Source organism: Mirounga angustirostris, unplaced genomic scaffold (assembly GCF_029215605.1).
Source record: "Mirounga angustirostris isolate CCGP_5_RB_7025 unplaced genomic scaffold, mMirAng1.0.hap1 SCAF_12, whole genome shotgun sequence".
In the NCBI taxonomy this organism is placed as follows: Eukaryota; Metazoa; Chordata; class Mammalia; order Carnivora; family Phocidae; genus Mirounga; species Mirounga angustirostris.
In genome coordinates this window covers 103,868,441-103,881,158 of record NW_026991720.1, presented here as the reverse complement: position 1 = coordinate 103,881,158, position 12,718 = coordinate 103,868,441, and the positions used below count along the sequence as shown (strand labels likewise).

The 12,718-nt window shown below is 58.4% G+C and overlaps 1 protein-coding gene across 12 annotated transcripts in view; it reads right to left on the bottom strand.

Moving 5' to 3' along the window:
- The window catches only part of TNS3 (tensin 3), a 214,654-nt gene that overhangs the window by 62,531 nt on the left and 139,405 nt on the right, over positions 1–12,718 (bottom strand). For all 12 annotated transcript variants that reach the window (XR_010406632.1, XM_064575503.1, XM_064575508.1 and 9 more), the window contains one exon: positions 4,787–6,043. Coding sequence is in view for 11 of the 12 variants with exons in the window: in XM_064575503.1 (XP_064431573.1) it covers positions 4,787–6,043 (1,257 nt within the window). In the remaining variant the exon portion in view is untranslated. The remainder of the gene's footprint in view (positions 1–4,786; positions 6,044–12,718) is intronic.

Sequence of the window (12,718 nt, the reverse complement as noted above, 5' to 3'; positions counted from 1 at the left end):
GTGAAGCAAGGAGCCCTGGAGGGATGGGAAAAACGGAGCTGGCTTCCTGCCATCCGTGGGATCTTACATTTTACAGACTGAGTCATTTCCTTTGCTACCTGGGTATCATCAGGCAAAGTCTCCCCACTTAAAGGATGTGACCCGAGAAACCTACCTATGTGCCGGGCTGCACAGAGGGGTACACAGCCAGGGTGTCAGAGCAGACTGAGGGAGCCAAAGAGACACAGAAACACCCCAAAACCCAACTCACCCCCAACTCACCCCCTTTCACGGGGTAAAAGCTTTCTGAAGGCCACCTCTGGACGACTCTTCCTGTCTTGTGGGCAGGGACAGGCTCCCTACACTGTTCTGTGATGAGCCTCTTGAATTCAGCAGAGCCACACGGGTCCTTGGAGAGTCATCTCCCTTCCTGCCAGCACCACACCCCTCTACTGACAAACATCACCAATGCCAGGACACAAAGGGGCTTTCTGGCTGGTGGCAGAGTTAGCGTTGAGTGGAACAGGGGCTCAGCCACAGAACGCACACTCAGGCAGACGGGAGCTCTGGTTATATACCACGGCAGGCATAAAGATATGGGTGACTCAGAGAAGCTCAAACCTAATGCCTGGGACAGCACAAGCACTCAGAGTGACAGTGCTTACTGTAATTGTGACCGTCATCATCAACACCTATTACACTGGTGGTCACCACCACCATCACCATCATCGTCACCATCATCACCTTCATCACCATCATCTTCACCACCACCATCACCACCATCTCCATCATCACCATCATCATTACCTTCATCACCATCATCTTCACCATCACCATCATCATCATCACCATCACCATCATCACAACCATCACCATCATCACCATTTATCACCATCAGCACCATCATCATCACCACCACCATTTCCATCATCACCATCATCGCCACCATCACCACCCTCATCATCATCACCACCACCACCATCATCACCACCATCACCACCATCATCATCATCACCATCACCATCACCACCTTCATCACCATCATCTTCACCACCACCATCATCACCATCATCATCACCATCATCACCTTCATCACCATCATCACCATCATCACAACCATCACCATCATCACCATCATCACAACCATCACCATCATCACCATCTCCACCATCATCACCATCATCACAACCGTCACCACCATCACCACCATCTCCATCATCACCATCATCACCACCATCATCATCATCACCATCACCATCATCACCTTCATCACCATCATCTTCACCATCACCATCATCACCTTCATCACCATCATCTTCACCATCACCATCATCATCATCATCACTGCCATCACCATCATCACCATCACCACCATCACCATCACCACCATCACCACCATCTCCATCACCATCATCATGACATCACCATCACCATCATCATCACCATCACCATCATCATCACCACCCTCATCATCATCACCACCACCACCATCATCACCATCATCACCACCATCATCATCACCATCACCATCACCACCTTCATCACCATCATCTTCACCACCACCATCATTATCATCACCATCATCATCACCATCATCATCACCTTCATCACCATCATCACAACCATCACCATCATCACCATCTCCACCATCATCACCATCATCATCACAACCGTCACCACCATCACCACCATCTCCATCATCACCATCATCACCACCTTCATCACCATCACCTTCACCATCACCATCATCACCTTCATCACCATCATCTTCACCATCACCATCATCATCATCACTGCCATCACCATCACCACCATCATCATCATCACCATCACCATCACCATCACCACCATCACCACCATCTCCATCACCATCATCATGACATCACCATCACCATCATCATCACCATCACCATCATCACCATCATCATCCTCATCACCACCACCATCACCACCATCACTACCATCACCATCACCATCATCACCTTCATCACCATCATCATCATCACTGCCATCATCACCACCATTTCCACTATCATCACCATCACCATCGCCACCATCACCACCCTCATCATCATCACTGCCACCATCATCATCATCACCATCATTATCACCATCAGCACCATCATCATCACCATCATCACTGCCATCATCACCATCTCCACCATTTCCATCATCACCATCATCGTCACCATCACCACCCTCATCATCATCACCACCATCATCACTATCATCTTCACCATTACCACCATCATCATCACCATCATGATCATCACCATCATCACCATCACCATCATGACTACAGTGCTGATATCAAGCAGACTTTCTCAGGAAATGCTTAGCTTGCCCACACAATCTTCCTCTCAGAAATAACCAGACCCACAGTGGGTGTGCAGCCACTCATGAGCTGTAAGGACACGCAGCAGTCCCCAGAAGGAGCTCCGGGGAATGCCACTCTCAACTTCCTACCACTAGGTGACTGGTGGTCTTTCTTACGATCGGTACACATTCTACAAAGAGGGAGGGATCCTACTCACCTCTGGATGCTGAGGTCCCTGCACCCAGGTATTCCTTACAGCAGGGAGTGCACCTGAGACACAAGGCAGACCAGGCAGGGTCTTGCTGGAAGATACAGCACCTTGGAACTTTCCCACCCCTTTCCTGTCTGAGCAAGACTCAAGGTGGCTCTGGTCAGACATGTGTCCTTGGGGCCAAGCCTCAGGGACACAGACATGATGCACGTGTGGGGTGATGGCCACCAAGCTGGGCATGCCATGGGGCCTTTCAGACTCGCCGGTCCCTCCTGCTTGGCCGCATGTGGCTCAGCTCAGCAGCCCTGGCCTCCCCATCAAGGCTCGGGATCTGGAAGTTCTTCAAAGCACAGGTTTCTTGCATCCCCAAACCTGGAATGTTCCAGGACTCAAATCCAGTTGGTTAGCTACCCTGTTGGGACCTCCCCCGCCACCTAGTGATTTTTTTTTTTCTGTTGCTGGCTGATCCAGCCTTTTCCAACTGAGAAGTACAAATACTGACATTTAAGTTTAAAAATCAAACGGGTCCTGGGACCCCTGGGTGGCTCAGTCCTTTAAGTGTCCGACTCTTGATCTCAGCTCTGGTCATGATCTCAGGGTCCTGGGATCGAGCCCTGCTTGGGGCTCCCCTCAGCATGGAGTCTGCTTGAGATTCTCTCTCTCCCTCTGCCCCTCCCCTGCACATGCATGCTCTCTCTCTCCCCAAGGTCATTCATTCGTTCATACACACATACATATACGTAAATAAATAAATAAAATCTTGAAAAAAAAAACAAAAAACAAAGGGGTTCCAGTATTCTCTCTACCTACCAGGGAGGTAGAGTTCCCTTTCGCCTCAGTCTGAATGTCTGCGAGCTACAGACGTGAGCCTTCTTTTGCAGGGACCGTTATCAAGACAAGATGTCCCAGAACGAGCGGCAAAGCCTGCTCGTGGGCTGTCGTGAGCACACCTCTACACGGTCAAGCTCCTTTGTGGCCGATGCAGGGCAAGCCTCAGGCAGGCCGCCCTTCCCCGCTGGGTGCTCACGGAAGCCGTAGCCTCACTCTGGAGCCTCATGCCATGCTCCACCCCTGTCCCACCGCCGGGAGCCACTCCCTCGGAGTCGGCTCATGGCTGCTCGGGAGCAGGCCTCCTACCAGCAGCGGCCAGGGTGTCTGGGGCAGACCAGAGACCTCTTTCTGCTCTACCGTAGGTGACCCGTGTGACCTTGGGTGGGTCACTTCATCTACTGACACCTCCAAAAACTCAACTCTAAGACGGGCCTCTGTCCCTGCAGCCAAGGGGCCTTAAGGAGATGAAAGGGGTCCGGAGAACCCCGCCAGTGAATGTTAACCCGTCCGTCAGGGTTACGGGCTCAGCATGATGCGCGGCACTCAGGGTCAGACGCGGGAGGACAGGGAGGTGACAGCGCGCCCTCCTTCGTGACTCCTCCTGTCTTCACTCCTACAGGGACCCACGGAGCCTGCTGGCATTCCAACGCAGGAGAGCCTGGCCTCACGTGGACACCATGCTCGCAGCCTTTAGGCGGCCTCTGGGTCCACGCCCCTGCCTAAGAGCAGACAGGTGTCCAGAACGCAGCCCCCTCAGCCTCCCCAGACATCCGTGGCTCCCCGGCTTGGATGCCCGCCGGGCTCCATCTTCTGTGTGTGGAAGCACCTTCTCCACGCAGCCTTCACATACCGTTCCCTGCCCCTGACCCCCTCCCTCCGTTCCAGCACCCTCTGCCTGCTGGCTGGCCCCCACGCACACCTGGCCAGCTCTCTGGGGCCCCACAGCTTTATGCCTCCCCGACACGGACAGCAAGTCACAGACCCCACCCCAACATGAGGGGCACAGTCCCTGTGGGGAGCTCGGTGCACCCCTGCAGCGGTGGGGCCGTGCTGACTCAGGAGGTCTGCAAGGCCCTTATCCCTGGAACGTGTGGTGTGGGGACCAGGGCCAGCTGAGGCAGCTGTAATGGACAAGCAGTGCCCTCCGGGTGTCTGGCTTCATGAATGTGGGGACCCATGTTGGGATTCCCTCATCGGCGCCATCCTTCCCCACTCCTGAGTCTTCCACCCTCTGGGGCCTGCCGGACCCATGAGCAGCCCCCCACTCCCTGCAAAGCCAGCTAGGTGCACAGCTGCTGACCTGTCCCCACAAGGCTGGGCCCAGGGGCCCCCCTATCGCCTCTGCTGCCCTCCCCCAGACCCAGGACGAGCCCGGCACTCCTCTGCAAGGCCTTGTCCCATAAGACACAGAGGCAGACAAGTGTGCATCCCGTGGGACTCCCGCTCACCTTGCCGCACGGAGGCCCTGCCCGGGCCCTCTCCCGCGTCCTGCAGGCCGCTCGCCCGCAGCCTGCTGCCCACGCTGTCGGGGGGCATGGGGCCGTTGGCCTGGCTGCCCGGCGTGTTCATGTGGGTGGGGATGGGCTCAAAAGTAGGGTCCAGCTCCAAGATGAGCCTGTTGAGCTGCTCAATGGACTGGTCGATGTCCAGGGTGGGTGAGCCTGGGGAGGGGTCCGCGCTCGGCTCCGGTCCGGTCCCGTTCACGACTCTGACGTCTGGAAATCTGGGCTTGAACGCTTTGCCGGGAGGGGGCCGCTGCGCATCGGGGACATGGGGCGTGGGGCCCATGCCCCTCTGGAGGGCCACTCTGCCGCCCGCCCCCCGGGTGGGGGTGACCGGAACCCTGGGCTGGGCCTGCACCAGGCCGGAGCCGTCCTCCGGGCCGCGGCCGGCGAGCCTGGCCTCGGCATCGGGAGCGAAGCTATACTGGTGGGCGGCCACCATCTGCTGCTGGTGCACCCAGGTCTGCGTGGAGTAGCCGCTCTGTCCGTAGGCCTGCGTCTGGGCGGACACAGAGGGCCTCCGGAGCGCCGGCTGCAGATGCTTGGAGTCTCGGATCCCGAACGCCCGCTCCCGCTCGTACAGGGGGGGGTCCACGCCGAGGCTCAGGTCAGGGGCGAGGCTGCCGTGGGCATCTTCGCTGGGGTTGCTGCCAAACCCGTCCGACAGGAGGGAGTTCTGGCTGCTCTGGTGGCAGGTGAAGGGGCCCAGGTGGGCCGACTGGTGGCCCTCCGAGGAGGACAGGGTTCCGATGCTGTCCACACTGTGCAGGTCATGGCCGGGCATCTCGTCGTCCAGGATGTCCGTCTCCCGGTCCTTGAGCGTGGCGTCCCCGTTCACGTGCACCTGAGCAGGTACGACGTGGCGTGTCCCGCTGTACTTGCTGGGAGCATCGGTCATATCCTTGATGGGGCTTCCAGAATCTTCCAGGCCAAAGCCGCTGAGCAGCTGGTCCAGCTCGGCCTTCTCCTGGGGGCTCAGGCCCCGCCTCGACCCCACGGCAAGGTGCTCCTCGGTCCTGTCGGTCCTGACAGAGGCGGTGGAGTGGCCGGAGTCGCTGCTGACCGACAGGGTGTGGTCGCCGTGGTCTGGGCTGCCGGCGGCGGGGACAGCAGGGGGCCCTCCGGGGACGCCGGGATCCGAGGCGCTCTTCTTCCTCACCTTGGCATAAAGACTGCCATCGACGGGGCCCTGCATGTGCAGCACTGGGGGAAAAAACGGGAGACGGGCGGTAAGTCAAGGGTGGAAAAGGGGGCTTCGGGCTCTCGGGAGATGTGTGTGCATCTGCCCCAACAAATGAACTCCTAACAGACAGCTCACCATAATCGGAACGAGTACTTCTCTATGACCCCAAAAGTCTATCTGTGCCCCGGCAACACGAGCATCAGCAAAAGCAATTCAGATAGTCCAATAGCTTCAGGACCCAGGACCCTTTCTACCTTTTTGTGCAAAGAGAACCATCACTTAGAGAACCTTCTGGATTCTCTGCACTGGGGAGTCATCTTGCCCTGAGGGTTCAGAGTTTATTTCGTCATTTGCGTGAATGCTGAGCACAGCTGAGCTCCAAAACCCCCAGGAGTGAAGAAGCGGGGCGTGGGGTGCAGTAGACGGGGCAGGGCCCTGACTCTCACGGGGAAAGAGGCAGAAACCCATCTCCAGGCTTCCAGACTTCTCGACAGCGCAGCGTCCCTCCACTGAGAAGGCCCGATGAAGGCACAGCAGGACCCAGGACACCGGGAACATCTTTGTGCACTGGCCTCCGCCCGCCAGGACAGTCAGGAAAGACGAGCCAGGCCGCGAGGGGGGCGGGAAGATGCGGTTTCCCACGGTGACACGGCAGAGTGCAACAAGGGGGCGGCCGAGGGCGGCGCCCATGCTCTTTGGGCACCTGGGAGCCACCGTGTGCCCGCGGCGACTGGGCCTCCGGAGGAACCTGCCCTGGACTCAGGCTCCGGGCTCCAGCACGGTCAGCGGCTCCCAGCAGTTTTGGAAATGGTGGGGTGACGACACAGGACCAAGACCTGCGGGGTATCGGGGACTCTTGTGTGGATGGCACGCATGACCCCGGGCTTCCTTCCTATTTCAGCTGTGCCCAGGAGAAGCAGGACAAAGGCAGTGTGCAACCCCATCGACCCGCATCTAAAGCAGAGCGGGGTGGGGGGATGACCCACAAGATCCCGTAAATACATCAAGCGCCCGAGAACGACACCCAGTGGTGGGAGCTCAACGGGCAGGGGCTGCACTCAGACTCAGGGTCATCAGGGCAACGCTAGCTGCATTCCTGAGCACCTGCTAGAGGGCAAGCATCAGCTCGCTCTGATTATCGCAGGACAGCCTGTCTAGCGAACAAACGTGCTCCTTTCTCAAACGTACAGAGCTGATGCTCCACGAGAATCTGAAACTGGCCGAGGTCAGGAACCTGCTGGGAGGCGGAGGTGGGACCACAACCCAGGCCTGTTGGACCCTGGGCACCAGCGGAAAGGCGGCTCTGTGGGATCCACGCCAGAGGACCCCGCAGAGACCCTGGATCCCACGGCTCCCAGATGAGGGGCCTGAAAAAGCATGCGTTCAACTCGGCTTCTGTGGGAGACACCCCGCCCTCGGCACCAGGAGGTGCCCACCTCCATAAGCCCCACCGATCACACGCCTTCCCTCCATCAGCAGAGTGCAAGGCCAGGGGCGGCTCTCGGCCCGGGCTCTGTTCTGTGAGAATCAGACCCCACCAGGACGGTGCCGGAGGGCTCAGAGCACAGCCAGGCGGGCATCTGTGAATTCTAGACGTGCATCTCATGCCGCCGCAACTGTGACTTCCAAGTCCTTCTCCCTAAATCCCAATTAAATGCACGGACACCATGACTCAAACAACAAAAAAGGAAGCCAGGAAGGAATGGTACAGAAGTTCTTCTAATTTAAAATGGGACACTAGGCAAAAGTGCCCATTAATCGCCCTGAGTTAGAACCCCTTAGCCAGCACCACGAGGAAGGGTCTGCACGATGTGGTGAAGGGCAGGAAATCCCCTTGCCTGGGGAGTCACGAGTACCCTTATCATTATTTTTGTCAGCAGGAGCCGTCGCAAGAGAATAACAAACGTGTTAAAGCTACGTGGTTACCGCAGACCCAACACTCTGCGCAAGGCCCAGCACTCAGGACATCGGATCTGCAGCTCTCGGGGGCAGAAGGGGGGGGCACTAAGGGGCCTTCCCACGGGCAGCACCGGGATGGGATGCAGACAAACTCCAGCATGGGCTCTCACCTGAATTCCCCACCATGCACATGCGGATTACAGGACTCACGTTACATCTCCAGGGATGGAACAGGATCCACATCCGTGAAGCCCCAAGACAGACCTGCCCAAACCTGCAATCCCTTTGTAGGAGCTCGGACCTTCCCAAAGGCACGGGATGTGTCCCCAGACGCACCCACTTGTGATCTTGAGGGGGGGCGTTGGCCACAGGACGAGGGAAGGGGAAGGGGCGTCTGGCCCCCACCCAGTACTCTGAGCAAAGGTTTCCATCCACTATCACAAGAAAGAACCAGACTGGTTTTTCAGTGGGAGGAACGCAATGGCCTGCATTCCCATCCTGCATTTATGCTCCGTGCCTTCAGCTCATACTGAGACTGTTCCAGCCCCTGGTTCCTCATTTACGAAATAGAGTGAAATAGAGTGATTATCTCAATCTTTAGTGCGGTGGCCAACAGGCCATAATCACTAAGAAGAGCTCTGTCCACGGTGGGTGGAGCCCAGCACTGCCTCCAGGCCTCATTTCCAGCCTGACCTTGCTGCTCCCAGACCCCAGCAGTCACACACCTGCGCCTGCCCCAGGGCCTTTGCTCTTGCTGTTGTTCCCTGCCTCCACTGCTCTCTGTCCTGGCTCCCCCACCCTCCTCAGCAGGGCTTCCTGGGGGGCTTCCGTCCTCGGCACACCCACATCCAGACACACTGTGTCCCCCATGGGAACACAGGCTCCGGGAGGGCTGGGGGCTTGAGCACCTGTGTTACCCCCCAAACTGGGGAATAGACCCTGGCACCTGGTGGGCACTGAGTAACTAAGAGAACCAATGTTCTAGCATGTTCTCACACAAGAAAGACCGGGGGACTGTTCTGGAAAGTTCCTCTACCTTAGTGGGCCAAAGAACTGAAAACAACCAACCAGCCCGAAACAAACACAGAGCATCACGGTGTGAGGGCAGAAGTGCCCGCAGCCCCGGGGCCCCCACCGTGAGCCTGGCCCGCGACAGCCGCGGCTCCTGACGTGGCCCGCTGGTCTGCACGCACCGCAGAGGTACCCGAGGTCGCCCACACCGAGGCTCCAACACGCCCAAGAACACACACGTGCTTAACGTGCAGGTGGCCCAACGTGCCCGTCGGCGGGCGGACGGGCCAGACGCCCAAGGGGCGCCCAGAAGTCCCGGGGCGCTGGCCCAGGGTGCGACAACGTGGGGGGCATGCAGTGGGTGCGTAACAACAGCACGGTGTCTTTGCCACTCCCGTCTCCCGCACCGGCCTGCCTTCCCCTTGCTCGAACCCGCATAGCTGAGTCTTCCCACCTGCGGGCGGCCTGTCCCTGCGCCGCACGCGGGAAAGGACCAGCTCCCCTGCGTGGGGCCGCCGCTGTGCTTCCCGACACCCGGCGTGGACGCTGCACTCAGGGGCTCGCACAGCCGCCTGCCGAACCCTCCCCAGGAAACTAATAGGAGCCTCGTCCCCGCTGTGCGGAGCCCCCAGGGGCTTTGCTCAATCCTTAGGGGCACCCTTGTTTAGTGATGGCAGAGGGCCCCTTGGCATGTGGCCGCGGCCTGGAAGACAGGTGGAAAGTATTATTCCAGGGCCCAGGCGCAGCCCAGACTCGGGCTGGGGTCCCGGGTCCCCGGTGCCGCCACCGACCCCCGGGGGTCAGGGAGGGCACGGCCCCTCCAGGGAAGGAGGCTCCGGGCTTCGAAGCTCTGCACCTTCTCCAAACCCATCTCCAAACCCAGTCGCTACAGAGTGGCCCCTGTGGAGTGGGTGTGGGGGCAAGGACGGAGAATTCTAGAAGGTGCAGCCGGGGGCTTACTCTGCCTACAGCTTCTCGGTTGGGGACACGGGGACGACAGCCTTCACTGGCCCAGCGCCCCCTGCCCCCAGCCATTCCCCCTCCGTGTCACCTTTCCCTTCTCTCTGCCTCCACCCCTCCACCGGCCAGAACCCAGGGCTCCTTTCAGAAGGAGGCAGCCAGGGCCTAGTTAAAAATCAAACGAATGTACATACAGCTCTGATTAGGGCTGCATGACACAGCAGGAGGGTTTATCATGTGGAAAAGAACAAGAAGGAAGACAACACCCGCAGAGCAGTGCGGGAGGCCGCAGACCCCGCCCCAGCCCCGCCCACCCCCACCTGACCTTGAGAGGGGGCGTTCCCACAAGGAGGGAGCAGGCACTCCACCATTTCAAAAAGAATGCAAGAAAATGGGGGAGACCAAAATATTAACAGATGAAGCAACCCCCACCTGTGCGTACAGGTGTGTCAAAAATCAGCCAAAGGGTCGGCTGAATCCCCACTCCGCCTCCTTCCAGGCTGATCTGGGATTGGTCCAGCCGCCTGCTGGTCCCGCTTCCAACAGAAGTCCATTCCAACCAGAGACCAAACCGGACAGGTTGATTTAGCTCCCGGGACTCCTTTCTGTCTCCCGCGTCCTGACCACGGATCTCAGCTGCTACTGTCGGGCCAGGTTCGCTTACAAAGCCAGTTCTCATTTCAGAAGAGCTAACAGGGGCCTCCCTGCAAGTCTGCAACGGAGATAAGCGGAAACTGCCCAAGGCCTGTCCGCCCGAGGGAACCACGCACTCGCCCCAGCCGCGGGCTGCTAACACAGATGCAAGAGGAGGACTCCGCAGAATCCCTACTGCGCGCTCAGGACAGACCAGGCCGGGGCACGAGGACAGAAGCAAGAGGAGACGGGGTGGCGGGCACATCTCAGGCATCCGATGGGTGGACAGGGGCAGAAGGAGGGAGCAGGACGCGAGGAGGCGCGCGCGTCCAGGGTGGCGGCTGTCAGGGGAGGCTGTGTCCGCAGAAGAACAGAGATGCGGAGATGTCCTCCAGCAAACGGGATGACGTTCTGAAGACCAGGCCTCTATGTGTGGGGGAGGAGGGGGTGACGCCCCAGGGATGGAGCTCACTGAATTCCCAAAGCAATGCTGCGAAGCAGGAATCGGAAAACCCGTTTTGCAGATGAGAACACAGAGGCTCACATAGGCTGTACAGCATCGCATGGGAGAGAGCATTCCGGAACGCACCCTGACCTCTGTCCCGCCCCCCAGGTCCGTGCTTCCCAATCTTTGAAGACACTGGAATCCTAAACCAACCGCCTCGGTGAAATTAGCAATTTAATTTAGGAAAGGAATTCGCCTGGATGTTTTCTGTGCAGTTTCCCCCCACACACTGCACTCCCTCCTCGGGAACCGCCTGGGCGCCGTGCTCTCCTCCCTAGCTCCTGACGCAGCTCCTGGTCCGCTGAGTCCCCCATTCCGTGGCTGCTGGGTTGGCGGTGGTAGTTCTGTGTCCCCTTTCTAGGCTGCAGAGCAGCGCACGCCCAGGCAGACCGTGGACTCCTGTGTCACAGTCGTGACCGGTTCCCTCCCGTGGTGGCCACAGCCCATGGGGACACGAGCCCCTGGGAAAGGGAAGGCCCCCTCCTCGCCCTGACCCACCTGGCTGGGGACGGTCACTGCTGCCTCCCTGCGGCCCACGAGGCTCTCTCCAGCTCCCCTCCACGTGACTCCCTCAGGCCACACAGCCAGACCAACCACCTCATCGCCATGTCCCCACCTGCCCCGTGCAGGTGTCCCAGCAAAGAAGGAGAAAGAGGACCCCGCCCCTGCATCCACCTTCACGTGCAGTCACACACCTCCCGCCTGACCTTCTGGGGCAGAGAGGGGAGGTGCGGAGGGGCACCAGGGGTGATTCGGGGCACAGAAATGTCCTGTATTTTGGCTGTGGTGGGAGTTTGGGGACAGAAAGTCAACTGCAGGCTGAATAGAGTTCGTTTTACCAGAGGTGAGGGATGCCTGGATCAAAACCAGTCGTGAAATCAAGACAAAAAGAAACTCGGTGCACCATGAACCCAAACTATAGTGGCTCCCTCCCCCCACCTCTCTTCTGGGACCTTCCTTCCTCCTCCTAGACCTCAGGAGGTGCTCAAAACGCTCCTCTCCTTAGGATAACTGATTGACGAGCACATCTCCACTCCCTTCCAGGCTTTCTGCCACAATCCATCTGGGCTCGAATCCTGATTAAAAATCCTGACCACAGCTGTGTGACCTTGGGTGAGTTACTCAACCTCTCGGACCTCACTTTCCTTATCTGTGCAGAAGTGACCCAGCAAAGGGGAGTTCAAGGAGAGCCCCCCAGAGATCACGGGGGGTATCTCACGAGACCAACACAAAGGTGAACACTGTCCCCAAACGTCCCCTTCCTGCCCTGGTGACAGATTCCGGAATCAGCTGCACTTCGGGCCTGCCTTCTCTGGGCCCAGAGCTTGGGGAGTAAGAGCGTATCTGGCTAAGGAGTAGGCGTAACTCAGCTCAACTGACCTTATCCTGCGGGAATTAAGTTGAAAAACAGATTTTTCATAGAAATCTAAAGTAAAAGCTGGAATTTTAGAATTTCTCCAAAAGTTCCATAAGTCATCGTCTGACCTGACCCAAACTGCCAACGCCGACTGTCCTAAACACCCCCCGGCACGGCCCTATGTCGGAGCGGCTGCCTCCAGCTGTCAGCAGCTGTAACACGGCGTCCCGCGCCCAGATGGTTAGAGACCCCGTTTCCTGCACCTGCTGCCTGGACTCTGGCCACCAGATGCAGTGGTGGCGATGAGCTGCCCAGCTTTCTATTCTGAGA